This window comes from Rhinolophus sinicus, chromosome 3, assembly GCF_057876585.1.
Source record: "Rhinolophus sinicus isolate RSI-liver-muscle chromosome 3, RSI-T2T, whole genome shotgun sequence".
NCBI classification, from domain to species: domain Eukaryota; kingdom Metazoa; phylum Chordata; class Mammalia; order Chiroptera; family Rhinolophidae; genus Rhinolophus; species Rhinolophus sinicus.
This window is the reverse complement of record NC_142503.1, coordinates 191,438,070-191,464,057: the sequence shown is the minus strand read 5'-3', so window position 1 is coordinate 191,464,057 and position 25,988 is coordinate 191,438,070. Positions and strand designations below refer to the sequence as shown.

At 46.0% G+C, this 25,988-nt stretch overlaps 1 protein-coding gene across 2 annotated transcripts in view; it reads left to right on the top strand.

Moving 5' to 3' along the window:
* The window catches only part of FBLN5 (fibulin 5), a 70,771-nt gene that overhangs the window by 29,393 nt on the left and 15,390 nt on the right, over nucleotides 1-25,988 (top strand). For both annotated transcript variants that reach the window (XM_019745227.3, XM_019745225.3), the window contains exons 5-7: nucleotides 15,983-16,105; nucleotides 18,918-19,034; nucleotides 22,724-22,843. In XM_019745227.3, the coding sequence (XP_019600786.1) occupies nucleotides 15,983-16,105; nucleotides 18,918-19,034; nucleotides 22,724-22,843 (360 nt within the window). The remainder of the gene's footprint in view (nucleotides 1-15,982; nucleotides 16,106-18,917; nucleotides 19,035-22,723; nucleotides 22,844-25,988) is intronic.

Genomic DNA, 25,988 nt, shown 5'->3' with positions numbered 1-25,988 from the left:
TATCCTTGAACATTAAATCTCTTCCTTTTTAAAGGTCTTCTTTAAGTATATTTCAATAAGTTTTTATAATTTTCTCTAAACATGTCTTGCCATCTTTGTCCAGATTCATTCCTAGGAAATTTATATTTTTGTTGCTATTTTAATAACATCTTTAAAAAATGTAGTATTCTTTTTGTTGCTAGTGTCTAGAAATGCAATTTATTTTGAATATTGATCTTATACCCAGATGGCTTATGAAATTCTCTTATTATTTGCAATACTTAGTCTGTAGAATCTTTTGGGTTATTCTGACAATCACACTATTTGTGAATAGTGAGAGTTTTGTTTCTTCTCTAATTTTTATACCTTTTATTTATTTTTCTTGTCTTACTGCACTGGCTGTTACGTATAGAATAATATTGAATATAGGTGGTGACAGTGAGCATCTTTGTCTTTTTCCTGATGATAAAAGGGCTGTGTCTAATGTTTCTCCATCAAGAATGAGTTTTGATGGGTTTTTCTTTTTAAAATCATTAATGAATGTTGACTTTCATCAAATGCTTTTTCTACAACTATTGAGATAAATATATGCTTTAAAAACATCTGCTTATGTGGGGAATTAAACCGATAGATTTTCTTATTAAACCACCTTTCATTCATTCCTAGGATAACTAACTTAGTCATGATATAGTGTAATTTGTTTAAAATATACTGCTGGATTTGTTTAGCTAACATTTTGGTTAGGATTTTTTTCAGCAAAGTCTATATAGTAAAATGGATTGTCACATTCTTTTAAAAAAATTACTCCTGCTGGGTTTGGTATCAACGTAATTAACTTGATAGAGTGAAACATTCTTCCTTCTTTATTCTCTGAAAGGCTAGAATGACCAATTCATGGAAAGTTTATTGGACTTTGTCTATAAGCTCATCAAGATTTGGTTTGTGTGTGTGTGTGTGTGTGGGAAGATTTTTAGCTACTTTTAGCTTCTGATATAATTTCTTTAATACTTATGGGACTGTTTGGACTTTTCACTCCTCAAATTAGTTTTGCAAAGTTATGTTTTTCTAAAAATTTGTCCATTTAAGTTTTCAGATTAATTTGTATGAATTTTCTCATAGCATTCTTTGTATTATCTTTTAAATCTCTGTGGAATTTATGGTGCTGTTGCTATTCTCATTCCTAATATTGTTGTGCTAACTCTTTCTTAAAATGCTGAAATCATATCCATTTTATTAGCCATCTTTAAAGAGCCAACTTTTGGCTTTGTTGATCTCTATTTGTTTTGTTTTTTTACTTTTTATTTCATTAATTTCTGCTCTTCTGCTTTTCATTATCTTTTCTAATTTTTTGGATATCTTTGCTTGTTTCCTAATTTCTTAAGCTGAATGCTTAGCTCGTTAATTTTAAAGCTTTCTTCTTTCCTAATATTAGCAGTTAAGACCAGATATTTCTGTGTCCTGCAAGTTTGGATACGTAGTAATTTCATTGTCATTAAGTTCTAAGACTTTTCTGATTTATTGTGATTACTTGTTATGGTCCATGATTTATTTAGTGATGAGTTTTAAAAATTTACACATTTATGGAGGTTTATCTTTCTGTTATTGATTTCTATTTAATTGCATTATCACCAGGGAATATGACCTGCGTGATAACTGATTCTGTGAAATTTGTTTGAAACATGATTTGTTCACTTTGGTATCCAGAGTATCTAGCATAATGCCAAAAATGTAGAAGTTATTTCGTAAATGTTTGCTGATCTAATGAATGACAGATGAATGAATGTCTAGTGACCAGGCGTTAGAGGAATTGTGTCTTTCTGCTCTGCCAAATTGTCCAGTCCTGCCAGTTACATCATATTACAAAACAGCCTTGCAAATGAGCACCAGTAATATAATGGTCCTCCAAATCGTCTTCTATCCTGCTCACCCGTTCCTTCTTTGGCCTGGGAAGCAGACACTGAGTAGGTGGGTGAGAGGCTGCTTGTAAAACAGGTGGAATGTGAAACCATCAGATCCAGTCTTAGATGGAACAGAATTAGATCATTCTTTCCATTTATTTCTTCTATGACCTGGAGAAAAGTATTTCTTCTCTAATAGTAATAGTCTCTAAAAATACATATAAGGTAGCATTTCCTTTAAAGGAAGTTCTTATCTCATTGAATCCCTGGAAGTAATCAGGTATGATGCCCCCATTTAAAAAATGGAAAACTGACATGAACCTAGTCAGTGGGAAGGCTAGTTGAGTTCCTGATCTGTTACTTTTTGTTCTATACACTAACCATCTTCCCTTCATTTATATCACTTATAACTTAGACTTTCCTAAGAGAATATAAAGTTAGATTAAAACATTTGACTGAATTCTGCTTGTAAAGCGCATGTGAAGACAAAGAATGAAAAACCCATCCATTCTGCACTAGTCAATACATATTGATTAAATGAGTGAATGAATGAATGAATGGTCCTTATTTTGATGAGTACATTTTCTCCTTTTGCATCAACACCACTTGGGTTTATGAAGGGGAAAGAGGGATTCATTAGCTTCTCTGTCTTTTCTTAAGCCCCTGAGAAGTGCTTTTTGAAGATGCCTATTACACAGGTCTTGAGAGAGGTCCTGAGGGAAATATTAGAACATTCTTATTTCAGAGTAAATCTCAGGAGAGGCAGCAATGTTTGTAAAAACAACATTCATGTAGTATAACATATAGTATAACACTGTTCAATACTGTAGCGGTGGTCATACATTATAACAATGTGTACATATTGTAATAGGCACTTGACAGAGGCTGACCAGGCATAGAAGATAACTTAATTGTGCTCCCCAATACTTTTTAAAGTGGCCTCAGGTAAGAAGCCCTTCCCATTCAGGTCACCCTCTTACCGTAAGTTTTCTCCCCGCTTTGGAATAGTCTGGTCTACAAGCTTATGTCCTCATTTTGCACTTAGAGGCAAATTGTGGGCCTCTCCCAGCCATGTTGATGTCTTTTCCCCTCTGTCCTCCAGAGGGCCTCCTTGGCCCTGCCTAGGTAAGAGGTGTAGACAGTGAGTGAGGGTAGGGAACTCATCTAGAGCACAGAGGATTCAGATTCATCGACCTTTCCAGATAGAAGAGACCTCAGACCTTGTTTTTCAGAGGAGAAAATGGGCTGAGAATATCTTGCCTAAAGCCACCATTGAGCAAGTGAAAGGTTCTGGACTACCGTGCTTCCCCAAAAAGAAGACCTAACCAGACCATCAGCTCTAATGCGTCTTTTGGAGCAAAAATTAATATAATACAAGACTGGGTCTTATATAACATAACATAACATAACATAACATAACATAACATAACATAACATAACACCGGATCTTATATTAATTTTTGCTCCAACAGACGCATTAGAGCTGATGGTCCGGCTAGGTCTTATTTTCAGGGAAACACGGTAGAACCTGGCTTTCAGCCCCTTCTTTTTTCTCTGCTTTTAGGGGGTGAGCTTCCCATCTTTCTGTTCCCTCTCTTCCTTTTCTTCTTCCTCCTGCTTCTTGACATGAAGCTGTAACAGTCAATCTGGATTAAAGGCCATTTCTGTACTAGGCATGATGTTTAAAGGCTTTATTTACGCAGATCTTCACGAAACCCTGTGAATTCTGTACTATCACTAGCTCCTTTTACAAATGAGGAAACACAGGCTTTTAGTGGCTAAAAAGAAACATTAACAACAACAACAAAACTTGTTCAAAATCACACAGCCAAAAAAATGCGGGCGGCAGGATTTGAAACAGGTCTGACTCCAAAGCCTGTGTTCCCACCAACCTGTGTGGTTGTTGAAACGAGTTACTAGAAGCACAAGATGCTCAGAGTCCAGCTCTTCGTTCCTGCTTCCCTCCTTTCATCCCCATCCTCTAGGCCTTCATCTTTCTTTCCCTCCATCCCTTTTCTCCCTGATTCTCTACTGAATTCCTTTGTGGAGAAGGGGGCTGCAGAGCAGTGAGGACTGTTGGGCGGTTACGCTCCTCGGGAGCGCAGGGCACGGCTGTGTGCTTCCCTGGGATTTTGTTTCAGATCACAGGCCAATTATGTCTCTGGGTAGAAACAATTCATAAATTTAGCATGGAATTCAATGAAGTAATATGATTTGATTGATAGATATTAACTTTTTTTTTGGTAAAAACACGTAACATGAAATGTATCATCTTAATCATTTTTAAGTGTACAGTTCAGTGGTGTTAAGTACATTCATATTGTTGTGCAACCACCCTCCAGAACTTTTTCTTCTTGCAAAACTGAAACTCTATACCCGTTAAGCACTAACTGCCCATTCCCCTCTCCTCCCAGCCTCTGGCAACCACCATTCTACTTGCTATTTCTATGAGTTACTACTTTAGATACTTTGCATGAGTGAAATCATAGAAAATGTTTCTTTTTGTGACTGGCTTGTTTCACTTAGGATCGTGTCCTCAAGATTTGTCTATGTTGTCGCATGTGTCAGAATTTCCTTCCTTTTTAAGGCAAAATAGTAAACCATTGTGTATGTATGTGAGACGTGTACCACATTGTGTTTATTCATTCATTGATGGACATGACAGAGGGTAGGATCATGGGAGCCTAATGAGAAAGTCTTTAAAGAAGAAGGGGGAGGTTGACTGTGCCAAGTGCTGCTGAGAAGTAGCAAAGGATGAAGATTGAACCATTGGATTTGACATTGTGGAGGTCACTGGTGTCCTGCATGAGAGAGGCTACAGTAGAGTGAAAGGGATGGAAGCCTGATTGGAATGAGTTAAAGAGAGAGAGAGTTGGGGGGGGGGGTGCCAAGGCTGAGCAGCAACTGTAGGTAACTGCTAGGAACCCTGAAGGAGAGGGGCACAGAGAATGCGGTGGTCTCTGGGGCGGTCCATTGGGCCATTTGTTTCTATTGTTATGTATTAGAATTTCCTCCACTACTGCTATTACTACCTATCAAAAAGGCGTTTATTAGGAAGCCAATTGAGCAGACTCGTATGAGCAGACTCTTGACCCAAACTGTTTACAATTAGGGACTACCTTTTGTGGGGCTCACCTCATTGTGGCTTTTTGAAACTACGAAAGTCAAATTGCTCTGAACTGCAAAGGGTTAGGACTTCTGTGGGGGGTCGCACTGGGGAAAAGAATTCCTAGAGCTGAGAACCAATACAAGTTCCCTCATGCAGCAGGAGAGGGTGACTATGTATTATCCTTTCTCTGTCCCCTCTTCCCTCCTCTTCATCTCCTCATTTTTTTCTTTTCTCTCCCCCTTTCCGGTTCTTTCTGCCCCTGTTCTCCATCTCTTTGTTTTCTGGCCTCCTTAGCATGCCACATGACCCTTGTACAAACGGGCTTCCTTCCCCACGTGCTCACTCACACAGGTCTGCTCGTGTTAACAGCTCTTGGCTCTCTGAATGTGCTGTGCCTCACATACTTTTGCACATGCCTTTCTCTACCTACTTCTTTTGGCTAACCCCTACTCATGTGTATTAGGGTACAAGCTAAGCTGCTGTAGCGAAGAGATCTGTAACACACTGGTTTCGATAAGAGAGCATTTTCTCTCTCATCATATTGTCCAGAGGCAGATGGTTCAAGGCTGGTAGGGTGGCTTGGCCAAACTCAGTGTGGGGCTTTCACCTCTGGATCCAACATGGCTGCTCCCACTCTCCCCATCACACCTGCAAGTGACAACAGGACCACACGCTTGTTCTGTTTAAAGCATGACCCAGAAGTTGTTACACATTACTTTTACTTATACCCCACTGGCTAGAATTTAGTCACATAACCACATTTCACTGGAAGGGAAGCTGTAAAAGCAGTCTTTAGTTGGGAGAATGGATATTAGAGGACAGTATCCAATTGTGGCTGCCTCTGCCACATCGTCCATCTAGATCACACACATAACTTCTATTCCAGGAAGCCTGTTCCTCCTGGAAATATCCCTACTCTCCTCTCCAGCATGGTATTTACTCTACTGAATTGGGATTATCTGGTCTCTTATCTGTTCCCTACTGGATTGTACACAGAATTGGCTTCCGTGTCATTTATCTTTTAGTCCCTAGTACCTATAGCAGTAGTGGCTCATGGCATGGTAAAGGTGTGCAGCATAATTGAATCCTGAATAGCTGTGTTATTGGCACTGGGACTCGGCTTCCGGGCTCTCCAGGGTGGGAGGGAGGGCTGGAGTGACCTGGCAGGTCAGGTAGTTGGTCCTTCATCTCTCTGCCTTCCACACTAAAGAAATCCAGGAGTCTGCTAGTGACCACAGAGGTGTGGATGGAAAGGGGCAGCCCCTACCCTAGTCCATCAGCTAGGTCAACACGCAATCCTGAAAAGTGTTTAATCAGTTCAAATATTTATTTTAGGTTCAAGTGATATAATCCAACTCTTACCAAGTCCAAAGTATGGTAGGGAGCAGGACGTGGCTCAGGCTTCCAGAAGCTCAGGACATGTGGCCCCCGTCAGCCAGGAGATGGAATTCCCAGGACTGTCTCTCACTCTGGCATGCTCTTCCCACCCGTGTGGTCCCCACCTGCTTTTTACCTCTTCTTGCCATCTCCTGAGGTTTCACCTCTTGAGTTGTAGCCTGAATAGTTATTCTCTGATGTGCTGGGTCGTCTGCTAGAGAAGGGGAGCGGGGAGCTCTGGGCTGTACCAGCGTGGAGGAGTGAGGCAGGAGAGGAGTCCAGCCCTGCGGGTGGGTCTCAGGATGAAACACCGTATTCTTCTTCACCTGCTGACCTATTTCTTGTGACTTGTTATGTGGAAAGAGCCATCTGTCACTTCCCTCCCTTTTTCTAGGAGGCTGCGGGTTCCAGGAATGAGTGTATGTGAAGGAATTGTTCCCTATGTCATTGCCCAGTGTCAAGACCTGCCCTCACCTCCCAGATTTGTGATACTCCCAGTTATGCGTCTACAGGCCTCTGCAGCATTCTCTACACACTTGGGTTCAACATCTGTCTTCCCCACTAGCATGCAAGCCCAGGAGGACAGGTGATGGTAGCCCCATAGGAGGCAGATGCAGAAGATCAATTACACGAACCAGGTGACCCTGGTTAGTTAGTGATGGAGTCAGAACTGGTGGCAGGGCCTTCTGACCTCAGGGGTGAGAAGAGAACACGTGTAGATTTCATTATCGCTCCAAGGGTGACTGCCAGGAAATGTGTGTCACTGACGATGGGCCGATTGATTCCTTGTGGTAAATTTGCACACCTGGATATTCTCACAGCCGGCAGCAGGCTGTGAGTTTTGTCCCAAGCCTGAAGAATGGATTGGGTTTCCTGGTTGTGCCCTAAGACGTCCTGTGGATGCCCATTTTCAGGTCAGGCAGAAAATGTCTCTTTTCCCACTTCTGATTTTGTCCCCTTCTGTGATGGTTGAGAATAAACTTCTTCCTTGTGTAGAACGTTCAGCTCTCTGGAAAAAAAGAGGAAACATAACTCACTTTGCCAGGCCAAACACATGGTGTGTCAGGGCCCATGGGGGTGAGGACATTCTCACGTCTGCCTTGGGCAAACACCAGGATGGAAAGAAGCCTCCCAGACGCTCCCAGCTGGGGCCTGAGGCTCTGCTGGGCCTGAACGGTGAGCAAATGTCTGCCTTGTGGGTATCCATCATCCCACAGGGATGAGATATGGGCCACCAAGGAGGAGGGTGGCTAAACTGGTTTCCTCTGATGTCATGTGGATTAACTGCCTTTCCCCTCTGGCGTTCAGAAGAGTCCAAGAACAAAGTACCTGCATTTCCAGTGTAATTCACTTCAATACCCTCTGTCATGCCAGGCGCTGTGTTAGGTGCTTAAGATACAAATGTGAATAAGACCCATTTCCTGCTTTCAAGAAACTCGGGGTTTAGTGGAGGGAGATGGAGCCATCCACAGCTAACCATGCACTGCAGTGTGGAGTCCTCTAACACCAGCTGTACTTAGCACGTGTTTGAGTATAACAGGAGGCTTGACGTGCTGCGTGTCGAGGTATAAAAGAAACCTATGGGTTTTCTAAGAAGGGGGCACACAATTTTGAGTAGTAAAGCCCCACGGTCCTTTTTGTGACCCGGATGGTCCTGGAATCTGTGTTTATTATACTTTCACGGGGAGAGACTAGAGGCTGGCAGACTAGTAATGAAGCTATAACAGTCGTTTAGAGGAAAGCCAGTGGGGCCTTGGTGTCTTTGGGGGGAGGGATGTAAAGAAAGGTTAAGTTGCAAGATTTTCAGAAGGAGAATTGCGTGAGAATAGGGAGTAGTGGGGGAGGATTTAAGGATAACGGAGATTTCTAGCCCAGAATACTGAAAACATGATGGCACCATTGACGAAGATAACATTGGCGGGGAGGGTGTGGGGCGGAGATGAGGCGATCACAGACCATGACAAAGAGGGTGAGAAAACATGGAGGTCAGGATGTGGGGGAGGAATAGGCTCCCAGGAATGGAGGAGTGGGAGCCGGCAGGGAGATGACAAGATTCAAGAGCTACAGCCTGTATAGACTGTTCGTGAATACTCCTTTAAAAAGGAATGGTTCCTTTGCTTGCTTTATAGTCATGATAATGGCCTAAGCCCTTTAAATAAATAAAAAAATACCATGTCTAGATTGGCAATAAGCCAGCGTTGGCCTCTTACTCTCGGGACATCGTGATGCATGATGCTCAAGAAGGAATATATGTGTCATCTCCCTCTCGCTCACCACCCCTACCGCAACGGCAGTGACCGTTCGTACATTGGCAAAAGTTGAATGGGCTTGGCCAATGCACGGCCCAGTTTAAAAGCAGCTAAAGTCAGCTGATGTTTACCAAGCACTGTGGATGAAAATCATTACTCAAGAACCAAGCAATGTGATTCCCATTCGTTGCAGTTTGTTTCTGCAGAAGGTCAGAGCTAGACAGGGCCTTTCAGAACTCTCCTCTAAGCTCTCACTTCATGGATAGAAAAATAGAATTCATGGAGAGGTTGGAACCTGCATTCCAGCTGGTTTCTTCTAAGAGGAAAGGATTTTTTGTTGTTGTTTGGAAAATGGACCACATATTTGTTGCCTAAGTGGAAGTACAAAGTGAGCAAGCTTTGTATCCTATGCTTAATATCAAGCATTGGGGAAAGTGCTGTAAACACAAAAAGATCTGGTTCCTAATGATTGCCCACAAGACACATGGAGTACAGATGTCCTGGGAATTCAACAAGCGAGTTCTCAAACGCTGAGATCTTTAATTAAGCAGGTGTTTGGGAAGTAGGCCCTGTGTAGCTTCCAGCCTTGGCTGGGTTTGTCTCGCTGAAAAATGGCACCGACCCAGCTCAGCAGCAGGCCCAAAGCTGGCTTCAATCGGAGACGTCGGAATGTGCCATTGTTATTTTCTTCTTTCTTATCAAGCCCCATTAGCTTGAGCAAGGAAGGAACAAAAACGGGCTGGGAAAACATGTTGTTTCACTGGGTAAAAATTTACTACCAAGGAAATGATTTTGCTGTGTCCAAAAAAGGATGTGTGGGGGCCTTTTGAAAGGTGTAGTCCCCCAAATGCATGGGGACAGTTTCTCCCAGGGTCCCCCAGTGAGAATGTTTTCCTGTGGCTGATGGCCGTTCTCACGTAAGAGCAGAGGCATTCAGCTGAGGTTGCGGACACAGGCTCACAGAGTCAGCCCGTTGCTATCCCTGGGATTGGAGAAGAGAAGACACAGAAAAGGAAGAATCGTTGGCCATAAAAAGCGTGATCGTATTTGGAATTCAATAGGACATATTAGGTTGGTGCAGAAGTCATTGTGGTTTAACAGGTTAAAAATAACTGCAAAAACCGTGATTACTTTTGCACCGACCTAATACATCTTAGGCTTTTGTACGGCTACAATTATAGAATCATAGATGGACCCATAGATGCCAAAATGCAGAGGGGAAAACTGAGACCCTGTGAAGGAATGCTCCCTGCCTCTGTGTACCTCTTGTCCCAATCTCCTGGCATGTGTCTGGAGCTCTAGGGGGAGAAGTCTCTGGCTCTGGCTCTAGTTGAACCATAGATCAAACCATGCCTTACAGTCCCAGTGCCGTCATCTTGGTGTTTTTGGTGACTCCCAGAACAGAGCCTGCAGGAGACAGAAACCAAGCTGCCCCTGTGTTTCACTGCTGCTAGAAACCGCACCTCACTGGGGAAAGGAACAGACATTTCCTGGGCACCTACTGGGTACCAGGCAGTGGTGATGGGACCCGTGAACACTTTAATTTATGAACTCTGATAGCAACCTATGAGGCAGGCTGCCACCGCTCTATTTTGCAGAATACCTGAGGATGCAAGAGAGAAATGAACTAGCTCAGTAATACTCAGTTATGAAGCGCAGGAGCCTGGATTTGCACCCAGCTCTGATCTGACTTCCCCCAAAGTTCTCCTTTTTTTTAACCCACTAGCCCTTTCTGGAGAGGCTCAGCCCTTTGGTGTTTTTCCCTCTTATGCTTTGGTGCTGGGAGAATGGCCTAGAAAATGTTCTCCCTGTGGGCATGGGGAACCCCACCAGGTTTTGCTTTGGTTTTGTTTTAAAGTTTTTGAAGGACACTTTATTTCAAGTAGAATTTGAGTTATGAAAGCAATTTAAGTATTTTCTCTTCACCTCATAGGAATAAATGATGAAATGTAAATGCGTGTGTGTGCGCGTGCGCGCATGTATGAAATGTACATTCAAATATAGTGAACAGCTGGCATGCCTATGCGTATTATTTATAGTCAAACATATTTTTGTGTATTTATGTCAGCACATTAAGTCTGTTATACCTACCTGTAGAGATTTTTATAATAATAACCTGTGAATAAACACTAGGATTATACTTGGGACCCCTCGTTTTACATGGGACAGAAAAGTGAGTTGTATATTGCTTTCTGAGAACCAGCCCACTCCTAGCGAAGGACCTATAATAGGCATCAACCAATAGCACGGTATCCGTGATGTCCAGAGAGTCCATCTGATAACAGAGGCGAGATGCCTGTTACCACTTCCTTCCGTCACAGACGTCTGCTCCAAGGGCTAAAGCTTCCGGCAGCTTTGTGCGCTGTGGTCCTCTCCATGCGGTCCTTGCAGTCAGCCTGGAAGAGTCCGTTCGTTTTGTTGTCCTGGGTTGTTGAGTAGCATTTGCTGACGACTTGAGGCCAGTTCCTCCATCTGGTGCCTTTGTGAGATCTTGACTGGACTTGAAGGGCGTGCTTTTACTTTTTTTTAAAAAAAATACTCATAGAAATTTATTTAGTGTGAGAAACAAACAATAAAAACAATGGTTGTAAAGAACAAATCAATAACAACTAATGTGCATTTTTGGGAAATGTTTCTTTCCAGAAATGAGACGTTTCTTCTCAGACTTTAAGTTTCTGGGCACATCGAGGATACCTCCCTGCCTGGGGGTTTAAAATGCGGAGTGGCGAAGAGTTTACTGTGACCTCGTAAAAGACGCTATCTTATTTATTACATCCCACTCCTTTCTAGCAAAAAGGATAAAAAGGTGGTGAAGAGGACAAGGATAAATATTGAAGGAATTTACTAAACAAATGTTCATTACGACGTTTTCACTCGTTCCTTGAAAGAGCTAAGCTGGGAAGGCAAGTCCGACTGTGACCTCAACTGTAGTGACTTTGAGAAAATGAAAGGTCCTCCGAGGCAAAAAAAAAAAAAGTGAAGTTTAGACATTTGATTAACCATAGAAGAAGAGAAATGGACACTAGATTTTAGGGCAGGGAGAGCTAAATGTCAATTTGAAAGGTAGGTAAAGTACAGGGAGTTATAAAGCTATAGAAACCAATTCTCTGGGGCAGCGTGGGGGGGTGGGGAACTATGATGATTGACTCTACACACACACAGGGGGCCGTAGTGAAACTGCAGAGGACTGATGCTTAAAGCAATCACGACTTTGTCACTGTAGTGACCCTACAGATTCGACCCGTGGACTCAGGGCAGTAGCAGGCCCTCTGAGTGGACATTTCTCCACTGGCTTTCCACAGCAGATGGACCGAAAAGATGCAGCACAGAGGTTGAAAGGATTGTGCATATCTTAACTGAGCTGGTAGACATCTGTGGGGTTCTTCTCACAGGCAAACGGGATTTTGTGGGCATTAGTCTAGTTCCTCTTATGTGTCAGACGCTGTGCTAGGTACTGTGGGTTTTGCTCTTATGCGAGTGGAGGAGAAAGACATTAAGTATATTGTCACATAAATGAATATATGTTGAGCCATCTCCTGTTTGGGGCCAAATTCCCAGAGGCACTGAGCGAAGGGGGCAGCTGTCTGAAAGTTCTTGAGCTTCAGGAGGCTGAGGGCTGCCCACAGGACCAGGAGTAAGGGTGCAGGCCACAGGTTTGAGGGAGTGACTGCCATCTCACAAGTGTGCTTCTGCTGGTCCAGTCTCTTTGCGAAGTTGAAGGCCATTCCTTACTCACACTGCCTTCATGCACCTGTCCCCATGAAGCTTTCTGGCTAGGGAGATGAGACACGGCTAGTGGCATGAAATCCTAAACAACCGTCTCTAACATGTGGCCTGCTGTCCTGAGGCCTGGGAGCCCACATCTACCTGTCGTCTCCTGGGAGGGCACGAAGGATGAGCTGGACTGGCTTTGATGGCTTTCCTAAGTGAGCAGTTGTTGTTTCAGACTGTGAATGTTTTCCTTGAAGGGATGTCTGAAGGAAAGGGTGACAGCTCAGACAAAGCTGCTTGGGTCAGCAGAGCTGTGGTGTTCTGCGCAGAGGACGATTTCTTCCTGGGGTGGCCCAGTGCTGCTGGGCTTTGATCTGCTGCCAGGTGCTAGAGAAGTCAGTGAGCTCTTTCCTCCAGTTGCCAGGGTGCTGGTTGCCTGGACAGTGGATGGACGTTGCCCCACCTGGAGAGAGATGAGCCATGGTTGCTGTGGTGGAGTCCTCCAAGTTCCCAGGCAGCTGCCCAGGACTGCGGCTCCCAGGAGGGAGGCATGGAGCTGGCAGGGCTGATACAGATGGAGATGGCCTGGAGGTTTGGGAGGATACACACACACACACACACACACACACACACACACACACACACAGCCATAGTAGAACATGAAGAATGAATGAGTGAGTAAGTGACTGAATGAACCACGCATTCTTTTCTCTTCAGAGATTCTTCCCAAATATCACACAAAGAAGGAAAGGAAATAACAGGCACGGGTTGTGTCCGAGGATAATGACACTTACTCAGGTTGCCGTAACTTGTACTTTTCCACTGATGCAGAAAAAGATACCTTGCCAAAGAATGTCCTTGGAGTGATTTGACGTATTTTTCCTTCTGTTATTTAAATCAAACGTATTTAATGTAAGCAATTCAGCTGTGAGCTGGGATGTGCGATGGGTCTGTTAGCCCCGTGTGGAACCTACAGCATGAACATTTCCAGTTTCAGCTCCACCAGGTGTATAGCTGACAGTGGTTTCCAGTGGGGCTGTTGTCCACACACCAGTGTGGTCTTGCCAGCAAGTTGGCTGGGAAAACCTTGTCTGGGGCTGTAAAGGAATTAATGTTTGCTGTTCATGTGTTCATTCATTCCTTCATTCATTCCCCAAACAGTTATTGACCATTTAGAATGGACACAGCATTATACCAGGTATGTTTCGAAGATATAAAGATGGGACACATCCCCCCCCTCCCAAAATAAAACAAGTCCAGAGACTTGAGTTCTCAAAGTACATTAATATTGACAATCCATTCAATCAGTTAGTGAAAATTAAAAATTGAGTTTTTTGAAGATACAGCAACAGAAATGTGGTATAACCAAGTTAATTCTTTAACTCAGTAAAACTGGTGGAGTTTTTTTGTTTCTAAATGAACTTGAAAGCTTTAGTTTCTAGGTTTGCATATTTTGCATGTGCCTGTGTGTGTGCACGCATACACACGCCTGTGCACATTTAGGCACCTCATGCACTCCTGACCCAGTCTGGTCCACTCCCAAGTGTTTGGTTTCTCTGTGTGGGGCTCCGTGGGCACATTCTGTGTGCCGTAAGTTACACAAACACAGAGCCTTGGGAACTTGCTATCGCCTAGGCTCTCTAACAGCTCTTCTCGCCTTGGGTCCTTCACCCTTCATTCCCCTAAAGGCAGCAGGAAAAAGAGCACAAATTCCTAAGGCGATGCTGTTCCCAGGGTATAATTGCCATCCATCACTCCCCTCCGGAAAAATGTAAATATGTGCTGGCCGATAGTGGCATTATTTATTATCCTAGGCTTCGACGTGGATTTGAGCAGGCGCGGCTGCTGGCCAAGCATTATTCACCGGTTCCCCTGGGAGGCTCTGCTGGGTGGAAGGGAGGCCAGCCGAGGGCAGAGGCAGGACCTCCTGCAGCTGAGAACAAGGCTGGGTCTTTGCCACCAAAGCTGTATGTGTCCGGGTGGACCAGAGGCCGCTGCCACCTTGGAACCAGGTTCTTAGAGGCTGGTTCCACGCAATGCCAGACACCGGTTATTTTGGGGTGGGAATTGATCAGTTTCACTGGTGTTGACTTGTCGCAGTTGAGTGGTGGATTGTACCAGTGTCACTCGAACCCAAGAGATGGTTGCTTACTTGGCCAAATGTTTCATTGAATCAGTTGTGCTTGCTTCCTGAGCACGTGGCCGAAAAGGCCTGTGTTACAAAAGACCCTCATCCTCAAGGAGCTTAAACTTTGGGGCCCTAGGTTCATCCCACTCCCACCACAGTCTGCAATATGCAATGTCAAGACGCAGATGGTTTTCCAGGAGGGGCAGGAAAAGGCAGCAAAAGCTCAGCCCTGTCTCCTCTGCCAGGTCTGCCAGCTCCCTCTGAACTTGCTTGGTCCAGGGCGATGTGACCTGTTATTACTGCATAGAGTGGATTTGGAGTCAGGCAGGCAGGGAGGCCTGGGCTCAGCTCTTGACTTGACACTTAATTAGCTTCCTGAGCATAGTTTCCCGTCTGTAGGATGGGGATCATGAGCCCAACATACAGGGTGATTGTGAGAATAAATACAGCAACATACATGAGGTCTCGGGCACACTACACAGGCTCACTGAACTGCAGCTTTTAATATTATTTCCAACTGTGCGATGTTCATTTGGGGGAGGCACAGAGAAAGTGTGGATGAGCAAACCTGATTGCAGTGATGAGGGACGCCAAAGGTGCAGACAGGTGAGGGCAGGACTGACGGGGAGGAAAGGCATGGGAGTTGGGCCAGGCAGATCCAGCCGGGGCTTTAGGTCAAAGTAAGAGTGTGGTTAGGAGGTCCCGTTACAGGATTCTGAATGCTCTCCCTAAAATGCAGCGTGGGGTAAAGGGAAAAAGGATTTGTTTCAGTCGAAACAAACAGTTTTAAGTGCTGAATGTGTACACCAGATGTCTTGAGAAATCTGACCGTGACTGCAGCCTGGTCTTGGTGCTTTGAAGCTCTCAATTAAGACCCGACCGACTTGGAAGCAAGGACCTGCACAGCGTAGGAAAACCCAGGGCGGAGCAGAGGGCAGCAGGAGACCAGCCGCAGAAGCTCCGGAGTGCAGGGAAGACGGAAGGGCTGCATGGAGCTTCACGGAGGGGCAGGGACCCCAGGCCGAAAGATCTTCGTGCATGGATCCGATTCAGTGACCCGACTACAAGCTTTCTTTGGCAGGGGACTTTTCTTTTTCTTCTGTTATGTTCTCAGAGGTGTTTATCATAGCTCTGTGCACACAGTAGGTACACAAAAGACTCCTATTTAACACGTGAATGAATAGGCTTACCAAAATGCATTTCTAAATCAAGTAATGGTTATTATCCAAGTGACATACTTTGAGAAAATAATGGGATAGGATGGCAGAAAAGTGTTTAAGGATGTACGTGTGTTCTCTTCTTGGCCATTTCCCTTTGTGGATTTCTGGGAAGCAGACTAGCTGTGCCCCCCTCCAAAGAGGCCTGTTTCTCGTAGTGGTACCCGTCAGGGAGGTGCCTCCATCTTCTTGGATATAACTCAGGGATACTATCAACTGCTCCCAGCCAGCCAGACAAGCAGCTGGCACCTCTGGTGGCTGCAGGACTTTGCATAGATGTAGGTGACATTCTTTGGAATATGTCTGTATTACAGATGTGGACGAGTGTGTGACGGATTCTCACCAATGCAACCCTACCCAGATTTGCATCAACACTGAAGGCGGGTATACGTGTTCCTGCACTGACGGCTATTGGCTTCTGGAAGGCCAGTGCTTAGGTAACAGCTCTCTGGGACCCACAGGGACTCTTGGAAGTTAATGGTTGCCAGGGGTATTGTGAAATGTGGGCGTTAGCTGGGTGGGTTTTTCTTTGGGTGGGGGAGGTACAAGCTGATGGAGCTTACATGTTTCACCATCTTCTCAAATCAGTTATCACCATCACCAATATGTCATTATCAGAATTTTTGAATGTGTTTTTTAAGGGTTCATGTTCGATTGTACCTACACCTTCTTCCTGTCTTCAGGAAGATTATATCCAAGGCAGGGAATGATAGAGGTGAGGGTTATTCTGTCCTAGTTAGAACTCCTACTAACGGAACACTTTGCTTAGTGACAGAAAAGTTCCAAGTCGTCGGTAGATTCTGAGCTAACACCATCTCCCCACAATATCCACCCCCATGCCCACCCCCCTGGCGTCTTTCTTTTTACTGCTAAGGAGTCAGTGATCACCAATTGAGAATTCTGTTCCTTGCAATTGGCATGTACTATATGATCTCTCTGTTTATTTTTACTGGAGGGTTATTTTCCTTTCTTTCCCTCTAGTTTTTGGTCTAGCCAAGTTGAATGAATTCATAGCAATCTCTAGCTGTCACTTCAATTTCTATTTCTAGGGTGTGATTTCTATGCTGTTTTCTTGGAAAAGCCCTGCCAGTTTAATTCTCTAAGACACTGTTCTATTGCCTGGAACTCAGTCTTGGAGGAGCCGAGAAACAAATCCAAACAACATCATGGAAACAAAAAAGAAAGGTTCCTTTTTCCAAGTCTCCCTTGATGGAGACGGAGTTTAGATCGGCTCTCGAGCCCTGTCTGCAGCCTCCTCAGGGCCTGATAAGCCAGCCTACACTTGGCTTGGTTCTCATTTCCAGACATGCATATGGCATTTGCAGGCTGCATATGGCATTTGTGTATATGGTGGTCGCTGTGCATTTTAACCAACCTCAGCTATTATGGAAAATTTGATGCCACTGCTTTGAACATAAGCAGAGCATTGTGAGTGAGTTACTTGTATGGGAACTTAATATGTAGAATTTCAGAGCTGGAAAGGATGTTAGATATTATGTCATTCAAGTTTTATATAGAGTTGGAAACTGAGACTCAAAGAGGAGGGACATTTTGGACAAAGAATTGAGTCTAAAGTCTGTCTCCTGTTTCTCAGTCGTTTTTTTCCACCACAAGGGGGTGCTAGAGAGGAGGTGCCCGGGCCACAGGCTGGCTTACACGGACGATAGGGCCAGCCAGTGGGACGTTCCTCTGCCTGGGAGGGTGGTTCTCGTCCACAGAGCGGGAAGCTCTGCGAGGGATACCCCTGGAAGCTGAGTGTGGTGCCACATGTACAGCCTGCTCACACTTCACATCCGAAATGAAGACCTTTCCGAATTGTGGCCGAGCTCATACCATCTCCTGGCCAAACTCCTCTTTCTCTTTAAAAACACAAGTTCCATAGCCGTCTATGACCCCTTCTGTGCACCTTTGGAGGCATTGCTTTGGCAGAAAAATAAGGGGCTGGTGGCTGCCTTACCTCTAGGGTACCCCTGGGGAGAGGATGCCTTCTCCTTTCCCTGCTGCCTCCCTGTCCTTGGTGATGTGCCAAGCTGCACCCTGGGAAGAGGTCAGGACCATCAGCCTCACAAGTCAGTGTGCTTTCTAAGCAGGAGCTGCATCGCGCTCAGTGGGCAGTGGGGTGGGCCAGGTTAGAAGAAGCTGGGACTCAGGGATAAAACACACTCACAAGGGCAGGGCGCAGCCTCTGAGGAAGGTGGAACCATAGGGAAGGTGGGAGGTGGGGTCCTTTCTGGCAGCAGGTGGTAGGAACCAGGCAGAGTGTGAGGTTCTGAGCTGGCCTGCAGAGCCTCGGATGGACCCTGGTTCCAAAGAAACAAGGGTACCAGGGAGGAAATGTGGTTAGTTTAGGAGGAGGTGAGGATGAGGTAAGAACGAGTTACAATTACAGTTACAACTACAGTTATAACTGCAGTGAGATCAATTGGTCACAACAGGTGCTTGTATAGGTGAGGACTCTGTCTGCACCTGTAGGCTTCATTCAAGACATCCTATCCCACAGGAGTGAATTCTTCAGCCCATCAACTTGGGGGTTGGGAAGTACTTTCCCGGTGACATCAGGCTCCCCATTGACTAGTATATGTCAGCTGGGAGGTCATTTTGCCCGGCTCTGCTAAAGGGATCCATTCATCCACAGAGCTGCTTGCTAGGAAAGGCCAGCCATGGCTTGCAAGAGGTATGTTTATCCAGAGTTTTATGTCTGCTCTGGTGCAAGGAAGAAATCCCAGGTGAACTCCAGAGTCCTTGTATTACTGGCTTCATGGGTCTCCAGACTAATGCTACCCAGCTCATCCTGGCCACATGCTCTTGTTCCTGACACCTGCACAAATTCTTGTCAGTGGAGCTGGTGAGGAGTCTATCGGAGCGAGTCTGTTAGCTTACACTTGAAGCTAACTTGTCCTTTTCCTAAGCAGTGAAACATTTATATAGAATCTTAGTGTTGACTCTTAATGTTGGAGGAAACCTTAGACGCCACCTTGCCCAACATCCTTCTCTCCGCAGAACTTTCTTCTACGACTTTCAGGATAGGTTCAGGTGTTCTCGGGACTGAGATGGGTGGGGAGGATTCTAGGGAGATTGAGCCTTGGGAACTGGAGCGTGTCACCATCCCTGACACTTAGTAGGCACTGTCTTCCCGTTAGTTCCTCTTTGCTTCCCTTCATGGTCTCTCTCCATAATGGGTAGTAATGATGATGGGGGTGGCATTGGCGAGTGAGAAATGTCTCACCTTGCTTGTGTTTCTGTTTCTAGACATTGATGAATGTCGCTATGGCTACTGCCAGCAGCTGTGTGCGAATGTTCCTGGATCCTATTCCTGTACATGCAACCCTGGTTTTACCCTCAATGAGGATGGAAGGTCTTGCCAAGGTACGTGACACGAACGATAAGTTGGACATGATGGAGACACTAGATGCCGTCATCCTCAGAGTCTGACAGTTTATGCTGGTGGGAAACAGTTTTTGAAGTGTTTTTCCGCCCATTGTCACTGCCCATTCATCCCCACTGCTTACAGAAACCTGAGGAAATATGTCAGAAAGTGCTCTGAGAATTGCTGAGGTGAGAACCACGGAGGCCCATTGGCTGGGGAGCAGGGTTTCATGGCTTTGCTTCTCTGTCTGCTATCCAGAGGAGCCCTGCCGTTTTCTTAGCTGATCAGAAATTTTCTTGCGTAGCCTGTCGCCTAAGTTCAATTCCTGGGGCCCAAAGAAAGGTGGTCAGAAAGAACTCCTGACCCTTGATGAATTGCAAAATAAACATGGACACTCCAAGCAGGGATTTTATGGGTAATTTTGATGCCTTTTGCTACAGCACTCCCTTCAGCCGGTGCCAGGTGGGCCTGTGACCTAGCAAAGAGCCTGGTGGTGGCAGTAACTTCCTCTACACTCAGCAGTCCCCAACAACACAGAATGAAACAAGGCATTTTCTGGTTTCCACACGATCACTTCAAATACTGATAAGTAAGAAAAACAAGCTACATGCCTATTGTGGTTTGAAGGTTTCTTCTGCTCAGGAAGTGAATGGGGGACTTATTAAGACTCAAGGAATTAGTGCAAGTCTTGCCCTGCCCCCCCACTCCCCACCCCCAGCCCCCGCCTGGGCCTCCAGTCCCTGGCAGCTGCTCTATCCAGGGGGGAGGCAGTGCCGGAGACTCAGAATGAGGTCTTTGTCTGGAGCCCGCCACCAGGTTTTGCAGGGCCCATTTCCTTGTCACACCATTCGAGGTCTGGCTGGCAGGCTCCTAGCCAGCTAGTTGGAGGATATTATGTCTCCATTAGTTTAATCGTATCTAAATCACTGGGTAAACAGGAAGGCATCAGCCTTAAAGAGTTTGATCCTGGATTCTTTGCAAGTCTCCCCTCCAAAGCTCATTCTGCTAATTGTTCCAAGAAGTCTCGACTGTGTTCCTCTCGCCAGGAGAAGTCATTTTCTTGAGAGCAGAGGCTGGGCTGGGAGGTTGAGGGAGCTGATAGAGCAGGGGCCCTTCCTTCCCACTGGAGCCGGCAGTGGGCGCCTGGCTCCCTTGCTGCTGTGATAAGCGGCTTAGGGCTGAGGCAGGTTTCTCTGTGCCAAGGCTGGGGATTGGAGGTGCCAGCCCCGGTTTTTCCCCAGAGGCTGCTGGTGTACCCAACACCTCCTGAAAAACAGCCAGGCCCAGCAGAGCCAAAAGTCCATTGTGTCCTTGAGGCCTCTCAGGGACAGGCCTGTGACAAGGAGCAGATAACACACCTGGCAATGCCAAGTCCAGCAGCGGGCACAGCACCCAGGCCTGGCCGCTGGGATGTTGCATCAGCAGGGCTGGCTGGCGTGACACGGGATGTTCTGAACTCTATCGAGCTTTTGTAATCCTAACAGCTCGTGGGTGGAAGGGTGCTTTACACTCCTCCAAACATTGTCATGTCTGCTCGTTTCACTGAATCCCAACAATAGCCTTATGGGGTAGGCAGGGCAGGTGTTTGTGGCCCTGCTTCACAGACAAAGAAGTCAAGCCTCAGAAAGGTTAAGCAACGTGGCCAGAGTCATGCAGCTAGTTGGTGGCATTGTAGAGAGTAGAACAAAGGGTCTGGCCTTTCTGTCCAGCCAATTGGATTGGGGTGTAGTCTGCTCCCATGGGACTCAGAAGGGCACTTGGACATGTGCGGATCTCAGGAAAGGGCAGCCAGGATCCCAGGGGGCAGAATCCTTTGGGTCCTGCTGCTCTGCAGAAACAGCTGAGTGCTGAGAGAGAGCAGGATGCAAGCTTTTTCATCTCCGTGTGGTCAGCGTCTGGCCGGAAGCCAAGGATGCCAACCCGAATACTCACTGGTGCCATCCTGCCTGAACTTGCACTCCACAGCCCGGCACCATGACATTTTCTTGGCCTCCCACGTGGAGAGCCTCCAAACTGGTATCTCAGTGGACGCTCTCTGCATAGCTGTCTGTTTCGTTTTTCTTTCTGAAAGCTCCACAGATGCCAGGAAGCATGGGATTAGCTCTCCTCTTTAAGAAAAGCTTCTCAAACTGCTCACTGTGAAAGCTTTTAACTCTGAAAACACTCACATCTCTTCAGAGTCTTAAGAGATTTACCTGAACTTTTGAAGGGGATAGAAATTCTCTCAGCTGGAACTTTGGCAATTGGCACAAGGAGCGTGGGAGAGGGGGTGCTTAAAACTGGTCAGCCAATGCTAGCAGAAAGGGGCTCCCTCCTTCCTCTCCCCGATCCTGAGGAGCTGTGCAGAATGAATCTTGGGTTTTATGGGAAGACCCCTAACTCATGTTCCCGTTCCAACTGTACCCAGGTTAGCCTGGAGATGTAAGTACATCTCTCAACCTTAAAACAAGTGTAAGCATCTTGTTAATATATAATTGACATACGATGAGCTTCACTGTTCAAGGTACATGATTTTATGAACTTTGCATGTGTATACTCCCATGAAACCATCACCACACTCCAGATAATGAATATGCCATTGTTCTTAACAGTTTCCCTGTGCCCTTTTGTGGTCCTTTCCTTAACCTTTGGCATTTTAATTATGATGTGTCTTAGTGTTGGCCTCTTTGGGTTTAGCTTGTTTGGGACTCTGTGTGCTTCCTGGGCTTGTATGCCTATTTCCTTCACCAGGTTAGGGAAGTTTTCTGTCATTATTTCTTCAAGTAGGTTTTCAATTCCTTGCTCTCTCTCTTCTCCTTCTGGTACCCCTATAATGCGAAGAGATTCTTTTCTGATCAGTGATGTTATTTATGCATGATTGGCTTAGCTCGGACTGCCATGACAAAATGTCATAGATTGGGTGGCTTAAACAACAGAAATTTATTTTTCTCATAATTCTGGAGGTCAGAAGTACAAGATCAGGGTGTCAGCGTGGTCACATGCTTGTGAGGGCCCTCTTCCTGGCTTGCAGATGGCCACCTTCTCTTCAGTATCCTCACATGGCAGAAGGGGAAAGAGAGAGTTCTCTGGTGTCCCTTTTTATAAGGGCACTAATCGCATTATCAGGGCCCCACCCTTCGGACCTCATTTAACCTTCATTACTTCCCAAGACCCCGTCTCCAAATGCCGTCACACTGTGAGTTAGGGCTTCAACATGAATGTGGTTGGGGGTGGGGACACAATTCAGTCCACAGCAATAATAAATAGTTATTATTAGAATTGTCACATTATTGGTTTGTTTACCTGAAATTTCAAAGTCAGTGGGGTTGGGGGAATAGCTGATTGGGACTGCAAAGACAGGAAAGAGCGGACGTTGCCTAGAAATTCCTGTTGGTGAGCCTTGGAGAGCAGACTTTCTAGGAGGTGTATATGTGGACATGTGTATCCATGTGTATGATATGTATACATGCTATTTTCATCCTTCCCACCTTGTGAGCCCAGAGGGACATATGGATGGAGCCCCTGGTACTTCAGTAAACACTTTTGAGATCTGACTTCTCGATCTGATAGGTCCTAGATGGAGATCCTTGGTAGCGGCAGATACAGTCTCCCGTGACAGCAGACTTTGTTGCCAGTGCGTTTTTTCGGCCTAGTTAGTGTGGATGTTTTGTTGTGGGAGTGATCAGTGATGTGCTTTTGCTTTCCACAGATGTGAACGAGTGTGCAACGGAGAACCCCTGTGTGCAAACCTGTGTCAACACCTACGGCTCTTTCATCTGCCGCTGTGACCCAGGATATGAACTTGAGGATGATGGAGTTCGTTGCAGTGGTAATGGGCTTTAGCATCGGAGGGTTCCCCCTGTACGAGGGGCACAGCATTGGGGGTGCAGGGCAAGGGCTTCCTTTGCAGGTGTTTCCTCTCTTTTCCCAGAAACATCTCCAGTTTGGGACATTTCCCAGTGCAGTGGGGTCACAACCACACAAAACAGAGATGAGTCACTTCTTGAAAGGTGGAGTGGAGTCCCACTTCCCTTGTCATTTGACCCCAAATGCAAAACCCAATGGAACAACCTGTTAGGGTCTGAGACGGGGGGAAGAGGGAAAAGAGTCACCGAATTTTGCATGTTAAGTTATCTGTCCTCACCCAGCACTGACTCAAGTTCTGGGGATAGCACAGGCAGTGCTTACAGAGGGGAGTGACTCAGGAATAACAACATATCTCATAGGGGAAGGTTGGAAGGGGTGTGTGTGGAATGAATGAGATCATGTATGTAAGGGCAAACACTCTGTGAACTTCTAAAATCTCTACAAATGCTCAGTGCCGAGCTCCAGGCCTGGCACATGGTGAGCATACCGTAAATGGTTCTTGAGTCCATGAATGAATGATTGAGTAATGAATGAATGAAACCTTAATTTGGTGTGAGAACATAGATGTGGTGACTTAGTTGACCTTTTAGAAATCTTTCCAAGCCCTAGAAGCTATAATTCTCTGCCCATGCTAGACTGTGGACTCTCCTCTAATGTTCTTATTCACCCTTGGAATAAGAAACTTTTCAACTCTTATAAATGCCCTGAGAAGAGGGACAGCGTCTCACTCATATTTCTGAGCGTCCTGCACAGAGCCATGCATAGCTCTGTCTTTTATTCTTCCTTTCCCCGTGTTTTTGTAAATGTTGAATTAAAGTAAACTCCCTCCCATTCACTTCTGGCACCCTCAGCAGTTATAAATGAGCACAGTCCAAATTAATGATGCTTTGCGGTATTTTTCAAAATAAGTGGACCATGCCCTGGGGGGGTGAAAATCTTTTTGTCCTGCGCAGTGGAAAGTTTCCTAATCCTGGGCTTCATTGTACAGAAACTGACCCAGGTCATGAATGGGACTGTGATAGCTCCGTGTAGGACCGGAGTGTACTAAGGCCAGTTCTCTGAAACAAATGAGCACCTCTTCCCAGGGCCAGGAAAGCCAGGGACACAAGTGGGCAGTTACAGAGAGCCTTACACCGATTAAATGTCAGTCCCAGGAACAGTAATAAAATACTCTCAGGCCTGAAAAGCTACTTTCTTCCTAGAGTTCAGTTGCCCCCATGGCACTCCTTGGGGAACCTGCACCAAGGCACTAGTTGGTGGAAAGTGTCGCATTAGGAGATGGGATCATTTGTTTCTCCAGGAGTCCCTGCACATCCACTGAGGTTTATTGACCATCTGCAGAGGCTGTCTGGTGGAGTGACTCTGGAGCCAGACAGAGCTGAGTTCAAATTCTAGCTCAACTGTTTGCTGCTTTCCCTGGCCAAGTCACTTCCTGAGCCTCAGTTAAAAAACAAATACCCTCATAGGATGGTCACAAAGATTCAATAAGTTGGTGTACCTAAGTATCATTTACAGGTTGATTTCCCTTTCTCAAAACGTAAGTGTAAGAGACCTTTGGCTTTTCAAGCAGTTTACAGCCTTGGTTGTCTGGCAGGATATCCAGTTGACTCACTTTACCCAAAACTGCCATCATTCACCATGATGCCCAATCTCCTTAGACTTAGAGTGACCCCTGGCCACCAACGGCTGGCCTCAGATAGCAGCGTGATGCAGAGAGAGTTTGTTTCCTGTCCCTTCCTACTATCCCCTTTCTCTGCTAATCATTTCCCCAGGAAATGGTAACCTCACTGTGTTATCGCAGCTAGTGTGGTCCCTCCCTGCGGCACCCGACCCTTCCTAGCTGTGTGCCCTTGTCCTTCAGGGATTTCTAAGCTGAGATGATCCCAGAAACCATGGTGCATTCTCACATGGATGAGTGAAAATGGCCTCGTGTGTGCTCCCTGTCAGAACCTGGGCTTGTATTTCAACTTTTTGGTCTGGGGATTGCAGACCCTCAGATAAACTGAGTATGTGTGTTAGGGCCCCTTCCTGCCCACTGGGAGACGGGGATGGGTGCTGCCCTCTCCATCTGCACTGGAGCTTGCCCTGCTCAGGGGACTCCCCCAACCTTAGGACTCTCCACATTCACCAAGTTTAAGTCCGGAGTATGATTGACGCAGGGAGACATTACAGCACTGTGTTGATGAGCTTAGGATTTTGAGACTGGCTGGGTTCAAATCCTGGCTTTATGGATTACCTGTTCTCTGTGAATTTCATCATTACGAAACCTCTGTAAGCCTCATTTTTCCCTTGATCAAATGTGCTAGTACTAGCACCTCCTTCAGAGGGCTGAGGTGAGGATTAAATCAGGTAAAGCATTTAACCCTGTGCTTGCTACACAGAGAACTCTCAGAAACTGCTAGGTTTTACTGCTGCTTCTACTAAAGGTATGGATGGAGTCCACAAACAACAGAAATAAATGAGGACACTCTTTGTTATGACGAGCTAGGGCCAGAGACTGGACGCTACAAGGCTCCCAGGGGAGCGGGAGGAGGCATGACAGAAGCAGATTGCACTGCGCATGCTTTAACTTGCAAGTCAGCATCCGTTCTGCTGGCTCGTGACCCGTCACCTGAAGACCCCGGGGAGAGACGGAAAGGCGTTTTTCCTTCTTGGATGTGAGAGGCATAGGCCATGTAACACCCGGAATTATCTGATGGTGGAGGAGCCTCCTCACTTGCTGACACCCTCTCTGGGTGACTCCAGCTGCCCTGGTCTGTGAGTTAGAGAGCAATCCAAGGACATGTCACATGGGGAAATTAGTAAAAGCAAGTTTTCGGGAAACAACAAATGAAAGAAAAACATGTTTTCTTTGGCGTGCTTATTGAATGAGGCTTACATGGGGGCTCTGTTGCCAAGCTCTGTGTGTGATGAAGAGTTGGCTTTTCCGCCTTCTGTGTCAACTGCCACAGCTGACAGTTCAGGAGCTGCCCCTTCGTGTCCCCACCTCTGTAGCCAGAGTGGCCCAGCTCCAGGTTCCCCTGGCCCTCCTGCAGCAGGCAGACCACCGAGGGACGATATGCCCACCCACCCAATGCCACTCTAGAATCTTCTCTTTCAAGGAGGTT